This window comes from Mytilus edulis, chromosome 4, assembly GCF_963676685.1.
Source record: "Mytilus edulis chromosome 4, xbMytEdul2.2, whole genome shotgun sequence".
NCBI classification, from domain to species: Eukaryota; Metazoa; Mollusca; class Bivalvia; order Mytilida; family Mytilidae; genus Mytilus; species Mytilus edulis.
In genome coordinates this window covers 14,499,610-14,513,838 of record NC_092347.1, presented here as the reverse complement: position 1 = coordinate 14,513,838, position 14,229 = coordinate 14,499,610, and the positions used below count along the sequence as shown (strand labels likewise).

The 14,229-nt window shown below is 30.8% G+C and overlaps 1 protein-coding gene across 2 annotated transcripts in view; it reads right to left on the bottom strand.

Moving 5' to 3' along the window:
- Positions 1–9,354, bottom strand: part of LOC139519037 (transient receptor potential cation channel subfamily M member-like 2) — a 36,704-nt gene extending 27,350 nt beyond the window's left edge. The window contains exons 1-5 of one of the 2 annotated variants that reach the window (XM_071310797.1): positions 9,203–9,354; positions 6,035–6,247; positions 4,710–4,894; positions 3,197–3,350; positions 2,400–2,550 (exon numbers count right to left, since the gene is read on the bottom strand). In XM_071310797.1, the coding sequence (XP_071166898.1) occupies positions 2,400–2,550; positions 3,197–3,350; positions 4,710–4,894; positions 6,035–6,245 (701 nt within the window). In that variant the 5' untranslated portion in view covers positions 6,246–6,247; positions 9,203–9,354. Of the gene's footprint in view, positions 1–2,399; positions 2,551–3,196; positions 3,351–4,709; positions 4,895–6,034; positions 6,248–7,278; positions 7,477–9,202 lie in introns of those variants that run through there. The other variant, XM_071310798.1, reaches the window with a different exon arrangement.
- Between the last annotated feature and the right edge of the window lie 4,875 nt (positions 9,355–14,229).

The window sequence follows — 14,229 nt, the reverse complement described above, 5'->3', positions numbered from 1 at the left end:
AAGTTGAAATCATTACTTCGTAAATTTTACGGACGCCATCACGAGTTGGTTGACCGTTATGGAATAACCGTTTCACAAATGATATCGGATATGTTCCCTTTCATTAATGTGAACTAACGAATTTGACTTTATACCGGATGGTTATCACATAAGCAACACGACGGGTGCCACATGTGGAGCAGGATCTGTTTACCCTTCCAGAGCACCTGAGATCACCCCTAGTTTTTGGGTGGGGTTTATGGAACGCCAACACTGTCTTGTTATGACCATTTTCAGTATATTATGTGCATTTACCTTAATATGGTGTGCAGTTGTCATCATATGATGTGCAAACACCTTTATATGATGTGCAAATATCCTTATATGATGTGCAAACATCCTTATATGATGTGCAAACATACTTATATGATTTGCATATATACTTATATGATGTGCATATATACTTATATGATGTGCTTATATACTTATATGATGTGCAAATGTATTTATATGATGTGCAAATGAACCTATATGATGTGCTAATGTACTTATATGATGTGCAAACATTCTTATACCATGTGCAAATATACGTATATGATGTGTACATATCACATTATAAGATGTGCAGTTACCATTATATTATGTGCAAATATCTTTATATGATGTGGTTGTGTCATTATATTATGTGGTTTGGTTTACTTCATTATATGATGTCTGTCGAAACGTCATTATATGATGTGATTTCATCGTCCTTATGGTCAATGAACATGATTACGATTAGAAATAACTGTCTACGTCATAACTGATTGCGATCTGCTTCTGGAAACTATAAACCTCGCTAAAATATGTGTCTATCGCTAACTAGAGTGCAATTATTAGGGAAAATGCGACAATGCAATTAAACAAAACATTCAAACATTTTGGAGGGAGATTAAGATCAATTAATACAAGAGCTAATTGGAGAAATTTGCAGCTGTGACGAAAATATGACAAAACACATTTTGAGGCTCTTTATAGGTTGCTATTTGGGTTAAGCAAAGGCTACGTGTTGCAGGTCGTACTTTGACCTATGAGTGTTTACTCTTACAAATTATGACTTGGTTGGAGAGTTTTCTCATTGGCTCTCATGCAAATATAAAAAAAAACATCTCGCCATATTATGCATGAGTAGATAATTTTATAGCTGTTGTTGTGAAATATTTTTAAAACTGACCGTGAGTTCAATGATGTATTTTGCAATGAATAGAAATAAGAAGATGTGGTATGAGAGCCAATGAGAAAACTCTCCAACCAAGTCATAATTTGTAAGAGTAAACACTCATAGGTCAAATTTAAGTACGACCTTTAATACGAAGCCTTTGCTTAACCCAAATAGCAACCTATAAAGAGCCTCAAATTTCTCCAATTAGCTCTGGTATTAATTGATCTTAATCTCCCTCCGAAATGGTTGAATGTTTTGTTTAATTGCATTGTCTCATTTTTCCTATTAATTGCACTCTCGTTAGCGATAGACACATATTTTAGCGAGGTTTATAGTTTCCAGAAGCAGATCGGAATCAGTTATGACGTAGACAGTAATTTCTAATCGTAAGCATGTTCATTGACCATAAGGACGATGAAAGCACATCTTATAATGACGTTTCGACATCATATAATGAACTCAACCAAACTACATAATTAAGAAAATAAGATTACAACCACATAATATAACGACACAACCACATCATATAAAGATATTTGCACATAATATAATGGTAACTGCACATCATATAATGATATGTACACATCATATAACTATATTTGCACATAATATAAGTATTTTTGCATATGATATAAGGATATTTGCACATAATATAAATACATTTGCACATCATATAAGAATGTTTGAACATCATAAACGAATGTTTGCACATCATATAAGTACATTCGCACATCATATAAGTACAAATGCACATCATATAAGTATATTTGCACTCCATATAAGTATATAAGCACATCATATAAGTATATATTGCACATCATATAATGATGTTTGCACATCATATAAGGATATTAGCACATCATATAAAGGTGTTTGCACATTATATAATGACAATTGCACATCATATAATGAAAATGGTCATAACAAGACAGTGTTGGCGTTCCATAGGGGTTCGTGTTGTTTATTCTTTAGTTTTCTATGTTGTGTCATGTGTGCTGTTGTTTGTTTGGCTTGTACATTTTTAGCCATGGCGTTGTCAGTTTGTTTTACATTGGAAAGGTGGGGAGTAGATCGTAACCCTTGGCTAGCGAAGATGGGCATTCGAATGAATGTTGTACAATGCAGAGTAATGTTAATGTAAACATTTACAAGAGAGGCAATACTGCTTACTAGTAGTATTTCATTTTGAATTTAGATATCTCAAAATATAATATCTTACTTCTCAATGAATTCAGCAATAAAATCAGCTGCTTTTCCTGAACCTTTTATAATCAATATGGGCAAGTCTTGCTTCAGAACTTGGTTAACAGCTTCTGTTGTATCTAAGTCACCTTCTGCTACTATTGTTAGAACTGGAACATTCCACTCCACTGATAAAATGACAAACGTGTTTTTTTTTAAGTTAATAATTTATTCGTATCCGATGTAACTAGGTATTCGTTATAATTTTATAATGTAAAAATATGTTCGCTGACCAACTGTGAGTCTCATTAGTGATACACAACTTGAATCTCATTATTTCATAAATGAAGACATGTTACGTCGAGTCAATTCCGATTTTTTCTTTTAGCATTATAAAAATCGAACGAACAATGGAAGCCGTAAGACCAGTGGGTTACAAAAAATGTGGGCAGTTAGTGGTATGATCCTTCAATATAAAAATATCCAACCTTTGTCTACGTAATGATTTGTATGCAGGTTGGCTTTTGTATTTGTACAAGTTCAATGTTTCTTTTTAGTTGTTTTCCTCTTACAGTTTATATGTTTCACTCGGTTTTGGGATTGTAACCCGGATTTGTTTAAGTTAAATCGATTTATGAATATTGGACAGCTGGACGTCAATGTATTTTTTGTTATATTCTTGTATGAAATTCATCAATAATTAATAATTGTTTTTACTTTACACAGTAATATTGAATACTGTTACATGTTTCTATAAACACACTATAAACCATTCATCGTAATGTGAAATAAGAATATATAACATTGTATGCAAATGTAGCAAAGGAAACTTACACGGCTTGTTTTCGAGGGTCATGAAATATATTTTATTTTGGACTATTCCTTTCAGTACAGAAGCATGAAACTCAGCATATGACCTTTTTTTCCCCATCCAAATATTATATATTTCTCCCAGCAGACAGTCACTATGCTTCTGGTGCCAATAGTCCTAACAGTAAATGAAAATGTTAAAATATTAGATCAATTTTGGTCAGAAACAAAAGTTCTTTTGTATTTTAAATTATGTCAGAATGTGAAGATTCGCAACAAACAATAGAATTTTTGTACCTGCAATATAATAATTACAAATGTATTTAATTAAAGAACAATAATAAAAATAACGAACTCAAGAAAAATATTTTAATCGAAAAGTCCCTTATCAAATGACAACTCGAATACTCAAACACTTCAAACGGACGGAAAAACATTGTCATTTTCCTGACTTGGTGCATGTATTTCCTGAGGTAAAATATTGTGGAATAAACCTGGTAACATAGCTACATAAAGCTTGTATAACAGCAGCTATGGCTATCAAAGAAAACCACAATCAAACAAATAATAGTACAGAAGATAGAGAACCGGCATAAAAGGTAAAAATGTCAAAATTAGAATACAGCAGTAAGAATTGTGTTATCATCTTAACCACTATATACAAAACATATGTCGACAACAAAAATACTAAATTATGTCAAATCACAACATCAAAAAGAAAAACAAGGATATAAAACATGATCAAAGCACAACAACGGCGGGATGCATAAGTATCCAGCAACGCCAAAACATACTTTACAGTCAAGGTTAAAAATTTCAAAGACAAATAAAAGAACAGTATATCACGTTATTAAGATGATAAACAACGTCACTACCTTAGAATCTATACGTCAATACCATCATGTTTTATTTGTAAGGTTCATACAGAATATTTATCAACAAGGCCTTTGTATCTTTCGGTGAACCTTTTTAGAAAAAAGACGAGACTTTCTTTGAAATAACCCTGTAACCCTGGTTCATCAACTTTCCTCTCAGAAACTGGTGACGTTTTATGAAGTCAGGACAGCAGATTCAAGCTCTTGAATACCAAATGAGTTGGGAAATGTATATCCCATATGCAGAAAAAAGTAGAATCGCAAAAATACTGAACTCCGAGGAAAATTCAAAACGCAAAGTCCCTAATGAAATGGCAAAATCAAATGATAAAACACATCAAATAAATGTACAACAACTGTCATATTCCTGACTTGGTACAGGCATTATCAAATGTAGAAAATGGTGGATGCACAAAACAGACATAATATTAGGTAAAATAGTCAAATATGGGTACAACAGTCATCACTGTGTAACAATCTCAAAACAAACAAATATTAAACAACAAAGCACAAAAAGCATCTATCAAATTTAAAAAACACATTCATTACTTCGCGTGTTTAACGTCAGGAAATGTAAACGTCAGATAGGAATAAATATAAAATAATTTTGTCGTTCACATTTACAAAAAATTATCATTACTGCATAAATTAAATAATCCTACCCATCCGTAATTGTTTCCGTCATGCAGGTGGATGCTGGTTTTACACCTGTTTTCTTCCGGCAGAATTCCCACTAGACTTATAAACACATCATCTCCTTCTGATTGTAATTTATTAAAATCTTCAACTGCTTCTCTCACGATCGAGCTAACCTTTTCCGATGAACCTTTGTACAGAATCAAACAATCTGCCAAATATAATTATATGTAAACAAAAATGTAATTAAGTTAATCTTTTTATTATATACTTTGATATACCTTCATCTACATCTTTTAGAGTTTAGTTCTAGTTCATTTTCAATGAACTAGTACTCTTTTTTGTTAATGGACCAACTGAAGCCCGCCTCTGACGCGTGATTTTCTCGCTGTGTTGAATACCCATTGAAAGTTTTTGGCTGTTTTTGGTCGGATTGTTGTCTCTTTGACAAATTCCGCATTTCCCTTCTAAATTTTATTTTATCTCAGTAGTTGACCTTTTCAAAATGTGTTCAATGAAATAAAAGATTTATTTCAAAGCTTATTGTTTTCATGTGTAAATCATGTTCATTAGCATGTCTACTTATAACATTTTAATTAAGTAGTTTCATAATTCAATTTAGGCCGATATTTTGTATATTTCACCTAAATGAATAGCTTTAAAAATACAGTTCCTCATGATCAATTTGGAAACATTACAATAGATTTTGCAAAAATCTCAAATAATTTTAGGAACAGATACTACAAAAACTCTAATATGTTTATTATTAGATATTATGAAACTCTCAAAAGATCTTAAAAAAATACTTATACTACGAAAACAATTTTATCCTCGGATACCACAAAAACTCTATTATTTTTTATCAACAATTACAATGTGTTTAGTAAAAGGAGGGACAATTTAAAGATTTCAATTGTTTATTATGAAATAACATGGCAGTTTCTGTAACACTGACTTCATGTTTATCATATACGTTATAAAATGTGTCCTACTTCATCATGTTGGTTCGAATCAAAAGTTTAAAAACTCAATACGAGAAGAATCGGATGGTCCTTACCAGTACAAATATCTTAAAAATAGTCAGATTGCCAGTTTCATTTTTTTTTTTTTTTTTTGTGTGGAACTATATGAACAGACCAATATGATAAAACGAATCTTGTTTCTTTCATTTCCGTAGTTTCCTTTTGACAGAAAATCTCCTTTCTTGTGCTTAATGTTAAGGTAAAAAAAAACGAATGCACTGATTCATTGTCTTTGTTATTGACTTATGCGGAAGGGGAGTTGTTGTTTTATCAAGAATTAAAAAAAAAAACTGTTAACTTTAAATCAAAAGGTTGATACTATCGAATACCTTTTGCGCCTTTTGCAGTGTCTATGAGTCCTTGTTTGAATACAGATGTTATCCATGGTTTAGGTACAAAGCTTTTCGAATCGCCAATGATAGAAAGGACGAGTTTTGGTGGTTCTGGTTTTCGGTACCGTCTCGTTGACTGATTTTCCAATTCAATCGTTTTCTTTTTTAGCAACTGCTTCAACTTATCCCACATGTTAGCATCCCCCATGTCTGAAGTAACAGCTTATATTAATAGGTTATAGCTTTTTTCAATTAAAATCAAAAGTATTATAAAATTATATGCTTTATAAAAACTGTATGCAGCCTTTGACTTCTTACTGTGAACAACTGTTACAAGAACTAAAGAAATTATGATGGAGTCATGAACATCAATAATAAAACAATGCCGGTGACTATTCTTATCAACAGTTATTTATAAATGAGAATTGTACAATTATAAGAAACTAATTAATAATCTCTGGTATTATGAATAAACATGCAAATACACGTTGTTTTATTTTTATTGTTCATTGAGATAATTGTATACGAAGCTTATGAAACTAAACAAAATCTTAAAAAATCCAAGTATTTTTTTTATAAAATATGTAATTTTTTACTATTTTGTATATAATTTTGAGCCTGTAGAAGTGGTTATCGTTTGTTCATATATATCATATTTGATTTACGTTAATTGTTTTGTTATAAATAAAACCGTTTGTTTTCTCAACCGAACTCTAACGAACATTTAAAACGAGATGTTCTATACAGATGTCAAAATCAAAAGCTCATGACTAGCTTACTTGCTAAGTGAGTTGTATTTAATATGCATTTTTAAATAAAAACAATTCAACTGGACAGTGAGTACTAACGTTCTATATAGATAGTTTCGCCTTTTTACAGAAAAGTTTGGAATAGTCCGGTAAAGTTGGATACAATTACAAATGTATCTAAACAACATTGCAGAAAATGATAAATTTAGTCGGTATAAAAGTCAGATTATGAATATTTTAATGTTGTTCTTATCATTTGAACATTGGTAATAGTGTCTTATTGGAAATCATACCACATGCATCAGAATGTTATAGTCAAGTTATATGTAAAGGCTTATCTATATAGTCATTGTATTACCGCCAGGCTACCTTGTAAAAAAAACTCAATTTGAGGATCTAAGAGAGTTGAATGAAACATAAAGTGTTTTTTGAAATGTACATAAAGAAATTATAAAACACGTGGTTTTGAATGCAATGCTGAAATATTCTTACCGGATGTGATCGACCACTTAATATGGTCTTTTTCGACGATGTTTAACCGTAGATGTCATTTACTTCTTTAAAATCGGCTGACGTTTTAAACATTTCAATTAAAAGAAGTCTTTCCCAAAGAAACAAAGAAAACTACACACACTGAAACAGAGAAAATTTCACACAAGAAAACAAGGAAATACCCCAAAACACTTGTACACCGGATATCCTATTGTTCTTATATAGATAACTAAGATGCAATTCAAAGAAATATTTAATCCTATTTTTCAAAAACATAGACAGTGAAAGTAGGAGATAAAAGGTCATTTCAGTGTTTATGACCCAAAATTCCAAAAATAAAATGTACCAAATACGACTAAGGTAATTTTTTTCGTTGGATAGGAAAATCCTTAGTTTTTCAAAAATAAAGTTTTGACAACAGGAAATTAATTAAAATGACCATATAAAATAAGATAAATAAACTCATCATAGATACCAGGACTAAATTTTATATATACACCAGACGCGCATTTCGTCTACAAAAGACTCATCAGTGACGCTCGAATCCAAAAAATTAAAACAAAAAGCCAAATAAAGTACGAAGTTGGAGAGCATTGAGATCCAAAATTCATAAAAGTGTAGCCAAATACAACTAAGGTAATCTATGCCTGAGGTAGAAAAGCCTTAGTATTTCAAAAAAATCAAAATTTTGTAAACAGTTAATCTATAAATATTACAATATCAATGATTCATCATAGATATCAGGTATAAATTTTATATATACGCCAGACGCGCGTTTTGTCTACAAAAGACTCATCAGTGACGCTCGAATCCAAAAAAGTTAAAAAAAAAAAAAAAAAAAAAATAAGATATTTGTATTCCAAGTAAAGAGCCCATGAAGAGCAAAGTAATTTATTACAATGATTTTTATAATTGTTACTAGTAATTGATATATAACTTACCATAATTACATTAACCGAACAAGAAAAAAAATATCAAATATTTTTTTGTTTTTGTTTTCCTTTTTATTTGTTTTGAAGATAAAATATCGCAGTTTTATTTCTTTCCAGTCTAATCTTCCTAAAAATACAACTCAACTTGACAGATATTTTCAACAATTTCCAGCAGATATTCAGGCGACATTTTTTTTATTGATATTTTGTTGTTCTTGATATTTTTAAGTGGGTATAGATATACATATGAATAGTGACCTTTTACTTTATATTTAATATTTAAAATCTTTTTAAACAATAGTGATATTGCTATCATAAATTAGAAAACCTTACTTTTGTATCTTGAAATTTAAAATTAAAGTATGATTCCAATGGTTCTATTAACATATATATAGATATAGATTCAGACCAATGTAGAGGATGTCACAATGTATAACACTTTTTTTCCTGACTTTAATGAAGAGTGCAAATGAATACAATTTTAATTAATATATATATATATAACTTTAAATACAATTGGAAATATCCCAGTTGACACGATGAATCAGAGCTTGCGTTTCCTATCACGATATCTTTGATAGATGGTTGACTTTTCCAAGTTATAAAGTTGAAATCATCTTTTCCAAATGTTTCTGACGCCATCGCGAGTTAGTTGAACGCTATGGAATAACTACTTTACATATGCAGATGGATATGTGCCAACCCTGTGAACTATGTATGAAATTGCCGAATGAAAATTATCACCAAAATGTCAATATACATAATGTCATTTAAAATTCTATGGATAGCGTGATATTGGAATCGTACCACATCTACTTAATGTTATGGTGAAGTAATATGTATAGTCTTCCCTCTTGTCATTTTATTAGGAGACACCACGTAGAAAAACTACTTATGAGGATCGGATAGATTTTAATCAAACTTAATATGTCATTTGAAAAATGATCAATCTTAAACACGATAATTTAATGCAATGATGAAATGAATCTTACCGAATGTTGTCAAATACTTGGTATATTCTCCCTTTTCGCTTATTTTCACCAGAGATGTCTGTTATATCTGCTGGCAGTATGTATACTTATAACTTAAATATAATGAAGATGACTCAAAGTGTTACAAAAGAACATACAGAATCTTCCTGTTTGAACACTTGTACAAAGGATATCTGTATTTTGTTTATAAGAAAACAAAGAGATGCAGAGCTACTGATAAAAACATTTTTTTTCATTTGTTACGATGTACACTGTAAAAACAGTGTTTAGATCCTAAACACTTATCTAAACACTTAATATTCTGTGTACGTTTTGAAACGCGTTTAGCATCGAAACATGTTTAGATTTTAACAAGTGTTTAGATGTTATATGTTTAGAAATATATGGTGTTTAGACCTTCCAACGGTTAGCCTACTAGTAATATGATTTCACAGGAACTACTTGTGTGGTACAGCACTACAGGTTGATTAGTCCACACTGTATTGTAGAATATACAATACACGTGTACATTTCTACTTTAATGTTCTTGCAATGATTTTTACCATAATAAAATTATTTGACTTGTCTATATAGTATATTATAGATGGAAAACTTTAGTAATGATAATAATAATATTAACAATAATAGGTTTACTTTACACATTTTATTCTTCCTGGAGACCAAAGAATAATTTGTAAACAATATGATCAAGTTAAGAAAAGTCTGTAAACAATAAGACCAATATTTGAAAAGTCTGTAAACAATTAGACAAAGTTTAACGCTCCATTATTTTTAAAGGAAAAGCCTGTACCAAGTAATTTTTCATTGCGGAACAATCTTCTTTTGAATGATAAAGGCTCTTGATGTGTAGTTCCTTTTTGGATGTCAGGTAAACTTATGTATCCTGAAATGAAAAAATTAAACCTTCATGTACATTTGTATGCAACAGTCACTTAATATTCTTAGATCATGTTTATTAAAATACATTAAACAAGCTTCTTGAAAAAGATTCTTACTAAAGAAAAATACAAATTGTAGTTAAAAAGACAATGTACTTTTCACTTTGTACAAATGTATACATCAAAAGACAAATAAATCAAAGGGAACAATATATAGAGCAAACAAGCATGCAAGTTTTTTTTATATTATAAAACAAAATCCTTGATTTCTGAAAACTACAGCCTGTTATATAAAAAAAAATCCAACAATCGTTAAACTATTTTCGATAAATACAGTGTATATCTATTATATTGTCTGAATTATTCTAATGTGTATGTATTCGAGCAAGTGTTAAATATATTTGGTTCGTGTAAAATTATTCTCAAATTTTTGTTTTTCTCTTTTAACTTTTTGTTTCAACTTTCTAATTGTATAAAATTCTTACTGTGACAATAAATAAAGACAACAGTAGTATACCACTGTTCAATAGACGTAATTCGATTAAGAATAAAAAAAAACCCCGGGTAACAAACAAAAACCTAGGGAAACACATAAACTATAAGAGGAAAACTACGGAACAACAGAAACATTGACCTTCAACAAGAGCAAAATCCAATATACATAGAAACGGACTATTTGATAACAACTGCCATGTACCTAAACGTTACATTATATTAATTCCTTGTTATTTGATTTTGCCTTAATTTATTTTATTTTTTTGGGGCGTAAATGTTTTCACTATTTCAATAAGTACCTGTTACTGAGATATGTTTAGTGTCGATTATGGTATAAAAATGTCAAGAAAAATTTCCAAGTGTTGCATACATATAAACATAATGTAATGCACTTCCGTTTTTTAGTTAAACAATTACCATTGTTGTTTTGTTTTGTTTTCTTTCTTATCATTTTATCAAAAAAAAACTTTGTTAAACTTGAAGAAAGGGGAATGTTTATAAACAATTGTTTCATATTGAGAGAAGAGAGAGAGAGAGAAAATGCACGAATTAACGAATGATCTGTTAATTTATTGATGTGTTGAAGACAGAACATATAAAAATGAATCGTTTATCAACAGAAATCGTTTGTGTTCGAATCACAATTTTCCTTCAATATAATGTTTTCAAATTAGTTTGTTTTAAATTCATACCCATAAATCTGCACATCAACACACATATTTTGTCTGTAAAATCGTTCAAGTTGCTGTCACCATAGTAAGGGTCAGTTTTATATGGGACTCCTTTTACGGCTAAAACTGTACCACTTTTACTATGAAGTTTTGAATTAAATCTTATCCTAGAATTGAAAGTTCATATGTACTACAATTTTTTTCAAAGGTCAAAATATAGGGCTGTGCGTCATATTTTCAACGTTTATATGCCCTGAACTTTTCACAGTTTAAACTAAATATACTGATTTTCTTAACTACCCCTACCTCGAATAAAAGGTTACCACAGATTTCAATATAAACAATATGCACATGTATATTTACTGGTAACATTCCCAAGTTATGTCTTTATGAGATGGAACACAGAGATCATAACTGGGAACCAATATGTAAACAAAATTAATTTTCTATGAATATTCTAAATCTCCCCAAAAGAGGCGTAGTTTGAGAAACAGCTGTATTTACAAAGTGCAACCTGAATGCTCCAAGGCCTTCGTTGAGCTGCGTTAGATGGGCATGCAAATCTTGCAAAAAATATTTCATACATTCACGAGGGACTTGTGTGATAGAATCCCACTACTTGTTATTTTTTCATTAATCCATTCCCTTTTTTATCGCTACTCCAGTGCTAAGTTTACAGTTATCTAGTCTGAGCTAAGTCTTGTATCGTGACATTTTTAATGTGCAGAAGTAATTCAGTACTCAAATAAATACTCTACATTGATTCTTTGTGATTCATTGTTCCTCAAACTTCTATCATGTGCTGCCTGATAACAATAACCTACAAAGGTACTTACATCATTTGGTGTATAGTGGAATGGACTCATTGGAAACCATCTCACATCTTCTTTAAATTTGCTATTTTTAAATTAACTATCAGAAACATGTTTTCTATTACCTATCGATGTACTTACATGTAACAACAGAGCATGTGTTTTTTTAACTGAAAGAACTTAAATGACAAATACATAGAAAACTTTACACTAATCAATACGAACCCCACATAATTCGATTTTGTTCTTAGGTGCTTCTCAAAGAGAAAGCAGTCCATAACTTAAAGGGGCACTAGCTGTCAAATTCAGTTTGAACTTCACCGATTCTAATCAAATTCTCATATTTGATTAATAACAATGTAAAACATTTATCCAAGCTATTAAAAGTCTAAATAAAACAATAAAGAAGGCACAGGCATGAAAATACGTAGCTTCGTTTCGTGTGTATTTGAGTCTAGACGCCATCTAATTATTTAACGAGTTGCTATAAGATGATAGTCCGCCGGCAGGGGTCGATAAATGGCTGGTCCCTGTTAAGAGAGAGCCATATCTATTGCAGGTAAAAGACACCCTTGTAGATTTCGAAAAAAGAGTAGGCTCATACCGCTACAAGGCAGCACTCGCACCCGCAAAGTGGAAAGGGATTAATATAAGTTGCAAAACCCAATCCATTATAAATAAATATGTTTAAACTATAGTCATCCGATGACCATATAACCGATGTAAACATAAATATAGATATAAATAGATTAAGCAAACACGTGCTGTCGAATTATTGTAGGTCTATTTAATTTCATATTACAGATAAAAAATAAACGTTTATCATCTTTTTTACCTGTATTAGAATGTTTATTTGTAGATCGAATCTGTCAATCAAATGATTTACCTTTGTTTCACTTTCAATGTTGACATTCTCTTCCTTTAAATAACTTTACACATACAATTCACGTGTTATCCATCTCAAGCTAAGGGGTTAAATTAAAGTTCACATGATTACGGATGCAATGAGGTCGAATTATTCATTTAAGAATTGAATGCCTTTTTTTGTAACTTTATTGGGGTGTAAAAGCGTTGACCGAAGTACATTTTGTATGAAGCGCGGAAGCGCTTCATACTTAAAATGTGCGCACGGTCAACGCTTTTACAACCCTATAAAGTTACAAAAAAAGGCATTCAATACTTATAATTACATTTTTACCTATAGGATCATGAAAACACGCCTTTTATCAAGTTTTTATTTCATTTACCTGTGCACTTTATTGTGGGACCTCGTGTCATCATGAATGAGAAGTTTTATTGAGTGATACAACTGCTTAAGGAATAACACATGGTGTGCAGTTAGCCAATCAGAATAACGTATTGTAATGAAACATACATCTAATGTAATTATTTGCAAGTGAATAACTCATAATCAAAGTTTTTTTGCTTATTTTGACAAAATTGAACATTATCGGCTACTAAAAAGAAATTATTATTTCACTATTTGTATTTCATTACTGATTGAACTAAAAAAAATATATATATTAGGTTTTTGAAATCTCGTAGCTAGTGCCCCTTTAAGGCAATGTTTATTCAAGCGTGTTTACTTAAGATATAATAACAAATAGACATCCAAGATAAAAACATAACCAGGATCATAAAAAGTAAAAACAACATACGCTCCTTTGAATCTATAATGTGACATTCATTTCAAAATAGCTAAGCTACAAATGTAAAAGGAAGGTTTGCGTCCTTAAACTTTGAACATGAACAAATTGACAAGAAGAGGAGCACACGTGCTTCTTTGTTTAATATTTGTTTGTTTTATTTTGATTAAGATTATAACACAATGTTGACTGTTGTACCCTTAATTATGACAATTGTGAACATGCCACGAGAGCAGACGTTTTTTTTCGTCCAGAGCGAGGGATCTTTCTTGGTCGCGTTTTATTTTGACGGTAGCTAAGTCTGTATGAAAAGTCGGATTATTCACAACCTGAAAAACTGCTCGAGTCATAGGATGAAATGTGTTTTTACCGTCAATAGTTTCTGCATTGATATCAACATTATCAGACCCTTCTTGAATAGTCTCCACCTGAAATTTTAGGACATATGCCATAAAGGATGTATGTTCCATTTTGGGATTTGCTGAACTAGTCAGATATTGTCTAACCTCAGTGTAAGACGCACAA